Source organism: Electrophorus electricus, chromosome 3 (genome assembly GCF_013358815.1).
Source record: "Electrophorus electricus isolate fEleEle1 chromosome 3, fEleEle1.pri, whole genome shotgun sequence".
NCBI lineage: Eukaryota > Metazoa > Chordata > Actinopteri > Gymnotiformes > Gymnotidae > Electrophorus > Electrophorus electricus.
The window spans coordinates 6,235,825-6,249,834 of NC_049537.1; the positions used below are offsets into that span (position 1 = coordinate 6,235,825).

Here is a 14,010-nt window from a genome sequence, read left to right on the forward strand (position 1 = left end):
CCTCTCTGAGTAAAAGAAAGCATACATATTATATTCTCCTAGAAATTACCTAAAAGGTTGTCCAATATTAATTTCTCTTTAGTGTTATGAAAATGTTCTTAAAACCCACAGTGTGCGACAGGATTTTAGCCACTTAAACTTGAGTTATGGTTTTCTAATATTGCTGATATAACCGCAAGCACCCCAAAATAAAGCTGATTCTTAAGAGGAAAGAGTGAGTCAGGTTCACAGGTAGTGAGGAGATTAGATAGGTTCCCTAACTTTTTTAATAAGAATAACGAATTGTGGTAGAGGAGCAAGGTTTATACAAAAATAGGTCCCACACTAACTGTAAGTTTTATACATTACAGTACTAGTTTATAGTGGATGATGTTGAATCACCTTTTGAGATACCCAATAATTAAGCATTTTATAAAATATACAGCATCCTCAGGAAGTAAATCTATTAGTCTAGTGGGGCTTCCCCAGAAGCCCTTGAAGATGGAAATTACTAACAAAAAGAGTGAACATCTGAAGTTGGCTGGTTCATGTGTTACATTCACACATGTCTCACTGGGAACATATGAAGACCAGCTACAGTGGTTCATTTTCCTTTTCTTTCAGATTTTAGCATATCAATTTTTTGTTAGTGATAAGGACACAAATGGTAAATACTTCAATTTGTGATATTCGTTATCAGATGCTAGTTGATTATTGCTTGATTTGACTTCACATAAATGTTTGTATAGTTTTTTTTTTTAAGTAGACTGTTAGGTTTTCACTGTTTTAATGTTAATACATATTCAGTAGCCTGTTTTTCTCAGATCAGAGACTGTTAGTCTATACATGAGTATATCATGATTTATTTACGCTTACTTCTGTAATTGTCTAGATTATTTCTCAGTAACAACCAGCAGGTCAAAATCTTATGATTATCTTATTCAAAATGTTGTGTGCATATGTGACTATTTTACAAAGATCTCTTTACTCAGGATTTGCTTACCCAATGTTTATACCAGCAGAAATCTATTAATGAGTTCTTGATCCTTTAGTGTTGCTCAAAAAGCTTTCATGAGTGCACTACCATAGGAATGAGACAGAGGAAATGGAAGAATACTAAGGGGAAGTGGAAAGAGAAGGACTGTGTAACTACAGCTTACTGTGGGAACATGGACTTTAAAACTTATTTCTGTTTTATATATTTTATTTTATATACCTTATTTAAGCCTCATTTACATTAAATTTACATTAATGAAGTCCGAAATTTGTGAAATATTGGAGAACAGAACAATCCACACATTGGGATGATAAAAGCTGATCAGTAATGAAATAAGAGTTTTAATAAGGTTTTATGCAGTTTACATTCAGTGCCTTCAACATTTTCAGCTTGAAGTAACAAAAGTATGATGACTAAAAAAGGAGGAAGATTAAAGTAGGGCACTTGCATGCTCAGAATGATTTTTCAGCACAGGCATAAAAGCCACCAATCTAGGTCAGTGACCCTTAAAAGCTCCATTACACCACTGAAGAATTTTGCTGCAAAGCAGAATAGCATCAGAAGGCAGCAGCATAAAGCAACTGCAGACAGTACAAGCAAACTCTTGGCCTTGCATATGGAATTCTTGTAAATATTTTTGTTGCTGCTTTGTTGCTGTTTCCTTGTTTTATCAATGGTTACCCTCCAAGAATTATGCAACCTCTGAGTTCACATACTCCTGCTAATGGGTTACTTGACTCCTACAGAGTGTGAGATAATCGCTTTATCAGAAAAAGAAGAAAAGCAGAACCATGGTGAGTTGCTATGGTGGCAAGTTGTTTTTCAAAGAATCAGCACTGGAGAGACAGAGTAATGCTGATGAACTGTAATTTGCCAAAGAGAGTCAGCACAAGAGAAGCATGACGGATTATCTCCATGTAGTTCTGCACCTTGGCTCTCTTTTACTGCTCATCTGCAAATCAAGAGGTGAGTGTATTTGCCATGATTGCCTACATGACTACTTTGCAATTTCAGATTTAACAATTACTCCACTCCATCAGTAGCTGTCTTTGGAGAATTCTGCCTCACTGTGAATAATCTGACCGACTGTGACTTCTCACAGACTGCTATAGAATCAGATGTTTTGGGGAGTTGAAAGTAGATCAAGAAGTCATTGCCATGGGCTCCAACCTGACGGTGCACTGCCAATCCGACACCAATCGCTGTGGCAGTCTCTTTGTCATTGAGCTAGACAAGCAGGAGGTTATCCGGGAGACCAGCTGCTCCACAGTGACAGCACAGCTCATTGTCAGCCGGCCCAAATCATGGCTCCATTGCAAGGTGCAACTAAATGGGAAGTTTCACACTGTGTGTGGACGGGACATTAATGTTGAATGTATGTTCCTTTTTTTTTTCATTTATTTTTCTGCATCACATTTAGCAATTCAACATTTCATCACAGTATTAAAGTGTTTAATTAAGAAGTTAAGAGAAGATTCCCAGTGGATAGAGGACTTTATGGGTTCAGTATTTAGCCCAATAAGCCCAAACCTCTTTCAACATGGTTTTCAACATATATCCAAAATGGCTGGGCTTATTTCCCAATAATTTAGGTAGTTGAGTACATTTACATTTATACATCCGGCAGACACTTGCCCAGAGCAATTTACAAAAGTGCTGTTGTATTTTCTATCAAAAACACATCCTCATCTGAGCTTAGATAGCTTTGTGTTAAGAATACTATCAGGCTAAAGCCCTGGTATAAGTGCAAAAGAAGGCAGTAAAAGTTGTTTTTAATAAGTTCATCTATATGTACTTAGTGCTCAGTGAAGAGCTGAGTTCTCAGTCTTCCTACAAAGACAAGTGCCTTAGCTAACAAGTGTTGTGGCCAGGTGCCAGGACAGAGAAGAGTCTTGGGTATTCTAGATGACTTGGAAGTGGGTGTCCGAAAAAAGGCACAAAGTAGCAAAAGCCTTATTCACCATAGTTTTAGATCTACATTTTAAAAATTGTGTGGTTGCTGAAAAAAACGCAGGGTTTTTTTTGTTAATTAATAATGTTCGTTGCTTGACGTTTGACAAGAACGTACATTTTGTGTATTTCATTCATGTATTAGCCTGTGTTTAGTGATTGCTGAAATCTACTGTATAGTTATCTGTGTAGATTATTGTATAGTTTCATAGTTTATGTATAATCTAAAGGTGCACAGTTTGTATTTATCACTGATTGTCTGCTGTAGCGTCATGTGAAATGTAGTACTGTCTCCTGGAGAAACTGTATTTTGCTCATTACTCAGCATGCCTATGGTGAGAAGGAATGATAATAATATTGACTTTTACTAGAATATAGACAATACAGGATCATTTTCTTCTCTATTGTAGTGATTCCAAGCACCCCACTTATCAAAGAGATTGTATTCGCAAAAGACACCCTGTACCCCAGCATCCACTGGCAGACCTCAGACAACATGGAGCTTCTGAACTCTGACCTGAGGTTCCGAATAACACATGGTGTTTCAGACTGGGTAAGAGCTGAACATTTTCAATATCATGAGGGTGCCAGTAACTGCTAATTCTAAGTAACACTGTCACGGTTGCATTATTGCTACAAAAGATCACTTATCAAAGCTCACTAATTTGAGACTGAGGGTTTCTTTAATATATCTGATAAGATGAAGGGAAATGTGACACAGCTTCATCAAGGAAACCTGCTGATGCTGGAAAACTTGGAGCCATTGACGTCCTATGAGTTTAAGCTTAGAGTCTGTACAACCACACTGAGGCTTAACTGCAGCTTGTGGAGTCAGCCAGTCAATAAAACCAGCCCTAGAAAAGGTAAGGAAAGCTGTGGTAGCACATATATTACAGCACTATTAGAAACCTTTGTGGTAGCACATATATTACAGCACCATTAGAAGTCTTTTTTTTAAATACAATATTAATGCAGGGGTATTAGTCAGAATTGTGCAGAATTGTGCATTCCAGGGAAATAGAATGTTTCGAATGGAGGTCCTTCATCAGCTGTGCAAGCAAAGTGCTTCTGAATTAGTAGGAGGAGGAGCCAGGTTACTAATTCAGAAGCACTTTGCTTGCACAGCTGATGAACAACCTCTGCCTAAAACATTCTGTTTCTCTGTAACATATTAATATGTAATATCTCTACATCTTTTACTACACTGTAAAACTCTCTCTCTCTCTCTCTCTCTCTCTCTATATATATATATATATATATATATATATATATATATATATATATATATATATATATATATACTTTAACTTGATACATTTCCCCAGCACCCTTAAGCAAGCTTGATGTGTGGAGAATCATCAGGAGAAATGAAGGGAATTACACTCAGAATGTGAGAGTGTTGTGGAAGGTTGGTATTATGACCTCACTCAGTGGCAGAGAGATATAATTACAAGATCCAAGCAGTAGAAGTGAAACCATAAAGTCAGAACTGATGCAGTTTCTCATCATGTAAGACAATTACAAAGCATAGCCCAAACAAATGGGACGAAGAAGGCACCTGGAAGTACAACTGCTCTCTCTGCTGATAACTTCTTACAATTAACATACTAAGAACTATTTTTCCCCAGAAATGCAAATACATTATACATTACATAAAATACATATAAAGTTGTGATTCAAGTGTTTTTGGTTAATACGCTTTTTACAATAACAGCTACATATGACCTAAGTGAGATACCACAAGTCCTTCCAGTGGTTATTAAAACAGTACTCATTCCCAGGCTTTTACCTCAGAAGATCACGATGGAGAACTGCAGTATTATGAGTTGATTTATCAACAGAATGGTAGCACACACACTTTGAACTTCTCAGTACTGGTAACACAGTGCTCACTGCAGCTGCCCCTGGAAGTGACTGGATTGAATGTCAGTGCTGTTACATCAGCAGGCAGTTCCCCACCAGCTTCTGTGAGTCTGATCTACACAGGTGAGAACTTTGCTAACTCTGTTTTATATGTATAGCTGGAGCCTTATAACATGATATGCACAGTAGGTTGGAGTGCATGATAACCCAAATTAAGCTTGGGCTGTGTTTATAAGATTAACCACAATAGAGTTTTCTGCTAAATAAAGTGAGCATATATGCATTTACAGTGATTTATATCATCCATTCAGTTGATAATCAAATATATGTAATGTGAAATTAAATCGATCTGTGAAAATACTGCAGGCAGACCAGCTCCGATGATATACTTAAGTAGAGCAGCAGGTGGCAGAATACTCCTGGACTGGAATACATCTCATCCTTCGTACAGTAATACCTCAGAGGAAATGCTGGGTTTTGTAGTTCAGTGGGAGTGCAGCAAACTAAAAGTGCAGTGGAAGAGAATCAGAAGAGACCAAAATTCCACATTCATTGACGGTAAGAGAAAATGCATCAAAGCCAACACACATTTCTTTAAAAGCATCATAAAATGTGAATAAATTCCTGACAAGGCATGGCTGTTTAAACTACACAGATATATGTAGTTTATAGTTAGTATTCTTGTTCATAGAAAAGACCAATGTTAATTATATTTTTACTTACATGTTATTTCAGGTGCAGCACCTTGTACTCTTTATAATATCTCACTGTATGTTGAGAGTTCTGAAGGAGTATCAGACCCGACCTTTGGACAAATCGATTTTAAAGGGGAAAGTATGTTCAAGTTTCTTTGCATTTATATAGACATATATCGCATAATGATACTGACCACTTTAAAAACTCGAAATCAGGTGTACAGACAAACACTAAACTCTTGCAGTACTTGAGACCTGGAGGTTGGGGGGGGGCTGGAGGCCTACCGCGTTACTGCATTTGAAGACACTGAAGCTTCTGTACATTAAACACAAACCATGAGCCACATTCTATGGGTTGTTATGAAGTCACATGCTTTTGCGTGCATGTGAACATGCAAGGTACGGGTATGGGGCGGGAGGATAGGGGAGGAAGTGTGATGTGGTGTATGGTTTGACGAAGCATCAGAACGCACCTTTATTCCCACACTGCTTTAAACAGTAACCGGAAATTTGTGAACAGCATGGCACTCCTAAACACTTGAATCCTGTCCCTAGAAGATCTAAATTGCAATACTCAGATGTGAATAATGGAAAACGTTTGCCTGCCTTTGATTTGAGACACAACAATATCTAACCCACACTATGAGAGTAGCTTTTGCCATCATTTACTGAAAAGATTTTCATCTACTTCCAGTAACCTTCACCTGTGAATTACCCTCCTGAAGGCACTACTGAGTAGTTTTGGCTTGTTTCAGCTTCATTGTGAGAAGTGAATGGCAGACGTAGAGCTATCTAAAAAGTAGTTGGACCAAATGAGAATAGTTCTGTGCTACAAAGCCCATTTTTGTTTTGTTTTTTTAAAACAAGAATATGGTTACATGTTTGATGGAAAAAATACCTCATAGTCAACGGGACAGGCCCAAATGTCAGTTTTCAAAGTTTCACTGTTTAAAGGGCCCATATCCTAAATTTTTCTTTTATATATGTTCTAAAAACTGGCTACTTTCCAAACTCTCACTTTGAAAACTTTACATGACCACTTTTCAAACTCTCTTGATCCCCTTGAATTAAACAGGCTGCAGCTATAACTGCACCTATAAGATGGATATAAAATAAATTAGCTCTGTTCTGATTGGCTGTGTTGTGCCTTTAATGTGTTTCAAAAAGCCCTCAGAACTGCAATGTGAGTGGTGCTAAACTGCTGTAGGCTTAATAGGCAGAGATATGTAAATGAGTTTGATCTCGTGAAGAAACAGTGTTTTCAAAATTGGCTGTTTTTACAGATTCTATATATGGACTATATGTACTAGGGTAGTAAACAGTTTCTTTTGAAACTTTAATAATATTTATATATTAGCACAAATTTCATTGCTTCAGTAAATTTAGTTTTATGTGATAGTGTGTTTAAATTTGTGGACAAGTCCTCCCCGACAGCACATAGTTCATACAGAATAACTGATTATATGGAAACTAATGATTATATGGAAACTTCTTACTTCTGCGATGAGCTGTGGCCTTTAAAAGTATTTTCAAAGCATTCTGGGCTACCCTTTTTTGGGTTTAGGATGCATATCAATGTTTTACAGAATTTTTTAAAGCTAGCTAGATTATTTACTGCATTTCCTTATGGGGTTACAGTGCACTAAACATGGCTAAGTCAATAAGCTGCTTTTTTTTAAACAAGTGGTTTGTTTAACAGGAAGTTGGGGCAACAACGGAAGATGTGTGACTTTTTATAATGTACAAATATGCACTATGTATACCAGCTGTTAATGTCCTTCTCAACTTAGAATCAGAAGAGAATGTCTGAAAATGGGTCAAAATACAGGAAAGAAGTAAAGGTTTTGTTTCTCATTTTTCCTAAACCCTATGCTTGATTGATTTTAGAAGATATCACTTTCATATCTTAGACCAGTTCTCTCAGGCTTTGCATCCCTTGAGGCTTGATGTAGGCAGAGTTCTACTGGCTACTGCATTACCTCATTTAAAAATAGATCACTATTTTCAGTTCCTCTATATCTATATGCAGAGATAGCTTCTCAGGTAGCAGCCCTCAGCATAGTTTTCTTTGTTTATATAAATAAGGCAAAGACAAAGTCTGTTTGTCATTCATACAGCTCACACTGGGTTAACTGGCACTGAACTCCCTGGAATAGGTCTCCTTAGATATAATATGCATAAAATTAAAAATATACAGGTTAATAAGCAGGTATGTACTCATATGTATATATGTTTATATAAATACAAGTACAGAAATATGTATATAAATTTAAGTGACAATATAGCAGCTAAAGTATAAACGTCCAAGTCCAAATGTGCAGTAGAATAATGCAATCTAGAGTATAAATACCATTAAAATAACGAGTGACAAGTGAAACATGGCAGTTTATGGGAATTATAGGGATAAATGAACAACTCCTTCTCCTTATTAACTACTCAACTGTCTGACAACTTGGGGATAATAGCTGTTCTTAACTCTGTGCACAGAAATAGAAGTTCTTTGCTTATGAGGAGTTCAGCTGACCTCGTCACTCACTGTAAGTTCTTGCAGTCATGAGCAGAACAAACAGCATAGCAGGTTGTGATGCAGCCACACAGGATGCTCTCAGTGGTGCATCTGTAAAAGCTGGTGAGGATATTGAGGCATGCCAAGCTTTTTCAACACCTGCAGGTTGGGGGAATGTTGATAAATACTCCAAGAAATTGAAAAATGTCTGATCATTGTCAGAAACAAGTCTCATGATGGCAGTTATCTCTGAACGTCAAAATGAAGTTGCCGCTGCATTGTGCGGTACAATTGTAGGTGAACAGAAAATCCAACTGATCATGCATCCCTGGGGTACACCAGTGCTGTGGGCGCAGGTGGAGGACAGGAAGCTGCTTAGTCCAACTATCCTATGGCCTGCCCAATAGGAAATCTAATATCCAGTTAAACAGATGTTCAAACAGGTGGGGATGACAAGTGGATACAGTGAGAAATTAAATATGTCGGTGAATACCTCTGCTAGCTGGCCAGTAAATGCTTTCAGGACACAACTGTAGATGCCATCAAGTCCTGGAGCCTCCTTAGAGCTGATCTTCTTAAGACCCTGATGTTGTTAGAATTAGCAGTGAGCTGCTTTTTTCAATTGGGAGTTTCACTGTACTGGAGGTGTTGTTCATCTCAAGCATTAACAATGTTAAGATCATCTGGTAGTGAGAAAGAGGATCCTCTAGTGCTAGTCTTCCTCTGCAGTCTCTGGCTGAGCATAGTCCACTCCACATGCATCTGATTTTCAAGCTCTGTTAGCAAGATTTCACTCTGTCACTGTAACTTTTCACTGCGAGTTATACTGTGTATGACTATGTATGTGACAAATAAACCAAACTTGAAACTTGAAACTTCTATTAGCCCTCCTGAAGGCTTTCTGAAGGTCATACCTAGACATCCTGTTGGCCATCAGATGACTGGAATATGCTCCCAGCACGGCCCAAACCTCATCGATATTTAGTTCCATGCTGTGTATCTGATCCCTCAGCAATTTTAACAAGTAGACAATGGCAAACATGACAGATATATTATAAAAACAGTGTTGCGTCTCACTCACCACAACACCTGGGGGTTGTTATGTTATTATGTTAATCCCTTTATACGTTGTTGGTTGTCATTCATTGCCATTACATTGGCTTCCTTTTGTTCCAGTTAGTGCACTTTTATGTCCTGTTTCATTTTTTGTTCTTTAAATTAAACTCTTCAGTTGGAGATTCATGTTTGCTTTCTTTCCTTTTCTGCACCTTATGCGCCCATGACAATAACATTTGCCACCTGTGTCATTCAAGTAGGCTAACTGCAGATAGCTGGAGATCACTAGAACTGTCTATATACTGTTAGCTTTTTTAAAGATCTAATTCTAATAATGTGTTCTGGTTTCAGATGTGGATGACCTACCTAAGAGCATTCTTCATCAGGAGATGTCTATATCAAGGTTAGCTTCAGCAGGACATAAAGGACACAAAGGTAAAGCTACAACAGGACACAGGGGTAAAGCTGCCCCTGCAAGGGTGTAAGGAAATCTGGCCAATAATTAGCTGTCAGTTGGACAGATATTTTTACCTCTGGTGGACAAAATGAATCAATGATTAGTAATACCCTTTACAAATTCCCACAGCACCCTTTACAAAATTTCTGTGATGGTCTATAAAATTTATGCTTTTAAATTATAACATAGCAATGAATTACACAAGCTGCCTAAACAGAAACTGCAGTTACTGTAGCTATGCATATATATCAGTGATGCATTAGTGAAAGCAATGAGATCTATGAGGAAATAAAGCTGTAATCGTGTTTCAAAATTAAGTACTCTTGCTGTAGAGGAACTAGCTTTGGCATATGGGTAATACTCCTGTGGTTTTACATACATAAGGTTCCACCTGCTCGTGTGATTAGACACATTTTAAAAGTACTTTCTGAACAAACCACTTTGCTCTTTTTCAGATGAAATGGTAATTGGGATCAGCCTAATAACTGCTGTTCCTCTAATCATCATAGTCAATCTCGTGTACTTGAAATGTGCAAGACAAAGGTGATGTAGTCAGATTATGCTCTTACAGAAGTTAATTATTTACAAATTAATTTGGGAAAATCCACATAGACATCCAACATTCCACACAGTTTTTAAAAAGATCACTAAATTGGAGTTCAGAGTAAGAATCTACTTACCAGTTAGTAAAAAAAAATTTTTTAATTATACAGATTTGAAATTTGAAAATTTCTTAGTGAATTGATATAATTTCTGAATGTTCATAGGTGATGTTTATGAAAATTTTGTCTTTATAATGAACATACTATTTAATCTGCCTTTTCAAAATCTCTTAAAAACATTTGTTTAGAATAAGGAAGGTGTGCATGTCAATGGGACCCTCTTGGCTTTTTGAGCATTTACCTAAACTTGGAGACAGTAATGCCATTAAACTACTGAAGGTACCTAAATAAACTCCATAAACTATCAACCATTTTGGAAACATTTTTTGCTTTAGAATGCTCCTTGTAATCTTGGTATTTTACTCTAAATCTCAGTATTTATTCACGACATGTGAGTGATGTTGCTAGATGTGTTTTAAATTGTAATTTATTGTGGTGACATGTTCAGGTTTATGTTCTTGGTGTTAGGATGAGTCATGTGGTTCTGATCTGTGCTGGCAACAAGTGGAGAGCGACCCACCTTTGTCTCCTGTTGAGGACTTCAATCCCCCTGTGGAAAGGAAGGACTCTTACCCTACAGCCCACACAGAAAACCCCTTAGAGGAGATGAAGGCAGTACAGGACTGGGCAGTATGTCCTTATAAACCTCAACTAGCAGTTGTCTCTCAAAGACTGGTGGCAGTCTCTGAGGCAGTCGAGAAAGAAGAGGATGAGCATGCCTGGGTCTCCTCCTCACCTGCCTTCACTCAATTTGAGGAAGTGTTTTTTCCAAGTCAGGGAATGCACAGACCTCTAAATAGCTGCTTGACTGTGGATGGAGCACCCATATCTGTGGATGTTGATGGGCTTCTCTTTCTTTCCCAAATATCTATACAAGAAAACATGTGGAGAGTACAAAGAGATGCCACATTGGCAGATAATGTAAATGGTGATCAGAACACAGATCAGGGCCAAGCAGTACTGCCCAATGACCTGATGAGGTGTGAGAGAGCCAACCTTAATACCAGATGCCTCTCACCCCAAGGTGTTAAGACAGTGCTAAAGAGCTCTGATGAACAATTTGAATGAAATTCGAATGAAAATTATATAGCATCCATTAATTATAGCATCTATATATAACATCAAGATAATTACATGTGAATTAAGCAAAAATGGACTTATGTACTGGAAAAGGAAACCTACTGCTTTATGAACAATCTCTCTAAGGATACACATTGTTCATGGATCTCTGTAATAACTTCAGCATCACTACTTCAAGTGTTTATCTATAGTGACACTGCACCTTAGCATTAATGTATGTGTGATAGAGCTGCAGTGCCCCCCAAATGTCTTATAACTACAACCTTTGCCCATGAAAAATGACATATGGCAAGGTTTCTTGAAGATTACATTGAATTCTAGAGTCAAACCAAGAGGTTTCACACTTCTGAAAAAAAACTGCACAAAACACAATTGCACAAACAAGATGGACAGTCTGTTAGCTTGTCATTTAGTTTGTATTATTAGTATCCCCAGGACTTTCTCTACTCTGTCAAAAATAAATGTATAATTTTTGAAATGTCAGGAAAACTTTAGGTGTACCTTTTTTTGAACTCAATTTCAGGTGTGATAAGAAAAGGCATATTTTTATTTTCATCATATTAAACTGTAATTAAATACAATTACTTAAACTTATCTAAATAATACACCTAGATTTAACAGTTTAATCATTAAAAAGTCACTTAATCATTGAGGCTTTCTCACCATACCCCTGATGATGTTGATGTGATGTTGGCCCGAGTGCCGCAGGGCATGGAGGAGGAGGCACAGACTCCCTCGATTTGGTAATACATTTAATAACATAAAACATATATGACACTCAAGGCACTCACACATAACAGACAGTGTAGACAATAACAATGACACTTAAACGCTGGATCACGCTAATAGTGGATATATAAATGATTATACTAACACTAATGATGACACTAACGCTAACAATGACAGTAATAGTAACAATGACCAATGACGAGGCACACACAGGCGGGGGTTTAAATAGACAGACAAACACTTAACATCAATCCCTGCACAGGTGTGTGCCATCACGGAGGGTGTGGCTACAAACTATGGGAAACCCCCCTGGACGTGGCAGGCCATACCACGTGACTTGTGTCGGGGAGCGTTCCCGTGACACCTCCAAATTCTGAATTTGTCATAACTATATACTTGTTTTCATCATGGTTAGGTGGCTATGGTTTTACTTTTCTAAAACTGCCTCATGTAAAGATATGGAATGTTTATACATGTGTGTATAAACAAAATGTTCATTAACATACATACAACATAGAAGCTCTGTTTATGAAATGTTATTGTGAGATTTAATTCCTGTTATACTGAACCTGTTATACTAGTTGTTATACCATGTGTTTTGATTGGCTATTTGCTTAGGGGATCATTTCAGTACTGTTTTTTCATCATTTTCTCACTTTGTTGAACCACATGTCTTCACAAGGCTGTTTTTAGACTTCCTGAGAAGGTTCTCAACCTTTAATGAAGTAAGGAGGTGCAAGTTACTTTTGCTGTGTGCATGCTGGGGTTATTTAACTTTAAACTCAGCGACTGTTTCACAATAATTAACCACTAAAAATGGCTTAGACCAAGCCTATAATGCTATATTATGTAACTAGACTTCACATCACTGAAATTATTTGCCAATAAGAGAAAAATAGTTTGAGGAAAGTACTTGGGGAGACCTGTAAAATAAGATGAGATCAGTAAAACCTCTTCACTTCTTCACAACTTCACTGAATAGTAGAGAAAAAATAGAGGAAAGATACACCAAACCTTAAATAAGACTATGAGTTGTTCACAAGAAAATAAAATGTAATTGACATCAAACTCAAACAGCAGAAAAATATCTAAACATATCAGAGCATAGTCTTAAAGACTCTCAAGAGATAGATGGTAATCCACACACATGACGTTTCGGCTAGTACTTTAGCTTTAGCAAAACACTGAACATGATAAAATATGAAAGAGAAGTGCATGTGAGAATGAGAGAAATATGAGACAGAAAAAAGAGATGGAGAAAGAGAACTTATTTTAATTATGAGTCTTTTGAACCCAAGGACTGCCTCCTAGATAAATCTCATATCTCAACATGGGAATAGAGTTGCACCCAGACATCCACAGGAAAGCGCATGTACCTCTTTGTCACTAGCTGAGGTGGGGGGGATAAGGCAAAGGCAATCATGTGGCTGATTCCACAGATTATTTCTAATTGGCCACAAGAAGGGGTTATGGTCTACACGGCTCATAGTTTAGACCTGAGTGCAGTCCTGTGCATCCACATCTCGAATTATTGCTGAATACAAATCCTTGTCTGTAGTTTCGGTGACCAGAGCAAAAATTGCTTGTGCATCCATCACAGGTGACTGCACACCCAGCTGTACAGTTCTCTTGGATGTAGGTGGCGCTTAGTACATGGTCACTGACATAAAGCCAAGCCAACTTCTACTGAGCAGGCCTTCATTTATCTACTGCATCATAGACCTGCTCCTTGTTCATCACTGATGATAGATGATAGTAGTACTGCTATGTGAGTACATAAAGGCAGTAGTTGTTATCATAAATTGCAATCTGCAATATTACAAATATATATAGGCCTATATGTCTTGGGGGTCATTTTGAGTGATAAACAGTGGAAATTAGGAAGTAGTTTCACTTTATTTTTATTATAAAATCACAGTATTATGCTTTCTTTAATTTCTAAACAGATACAGATGAAGAAATTGAAAACTATCATTACCATCGTCAATTGTCTTTATAATCACAAGTTGGTAGTGTGTTGGTAGTGACATAGTAAT

At 37.4% G+C, this 14,010-nt stretch overlaps 1 protein-coding gene across 3 annotated transcripts; it reads left to right on the forward strand.

Moving 5' to 3' along the window:
* The first annotated feature begins 509 nt into the window (after positions 1-509).
* il23r (interleukin 23 receptor) lies at positions 510-11,776 on the forward strand. 3 transcript variants are annotated; one of them, XM_026998862.2, is made up of 13 exons: positions 510-646; positions 1,723-1,942; positions 2,079-2,351; positions 3,337-3,479; positions 3,627-3,789; positions 4,252-4,334; positions 4,708-4,912; positions 5,156-5,347; positions 5,525-5,623; positions 9,398-9,481; positions 9,959-10,046; positions 10,354-10,444; positions 10,634-11,776. In XM_026998862.2, exons 2-13 carry the CDS (start codon positions 1,876-1,878, stop codon positions 11,231-11,233), a joined length of 2,088 nt encoding a protein of 695 aa, XP_026854663.2. In that variant the 5' UTR covers positions 510-646; positions 1,723-1,875; the 3' UTR covers positions 11,234-11,776. The 3 variants fall into 3 exon arrangements, with proteins under 3 accessions (XP_026854663.2, XP_026854664.2, XP_035380419.1); XM_026998863.2 differs by lacking the exon at positions 2,079-2,351; XM_035524526.1 differs by lacking the exons at positions 510-646; positions 1,723-1,942 and having other exon boundaries at positions 2,195-2,296.
* The last annotated feature ends 2,234 nt before the right edge of the window (positions 11,777-14,010 follow it).

Excerpts from the sequence above, each read along its gene's own strand:
- il23r (XM_026998862.2), top strand. The coding sequence starts at position 1,876 with ATGACGGATTATCTCCATGTAGTTCTGCACCTTGGCTCTCTTTTACTG. Across the intron at positions 3,790-4,251 it reads TAAAACCAGCCCTAGAAAAG|CACCCTTAAGCAAGCTTGAT; the intron begins GTAAGGAAAGCT and ends ACATTTCCCCAG. Across the intron at positions 10,445-10,633 it reads ATGCCATTAAACTACTGAAG|GATGAGTCATGTGGTTCTGA; the intron begins GTACCTAAATAA and ends TCTTGGTGTTAG.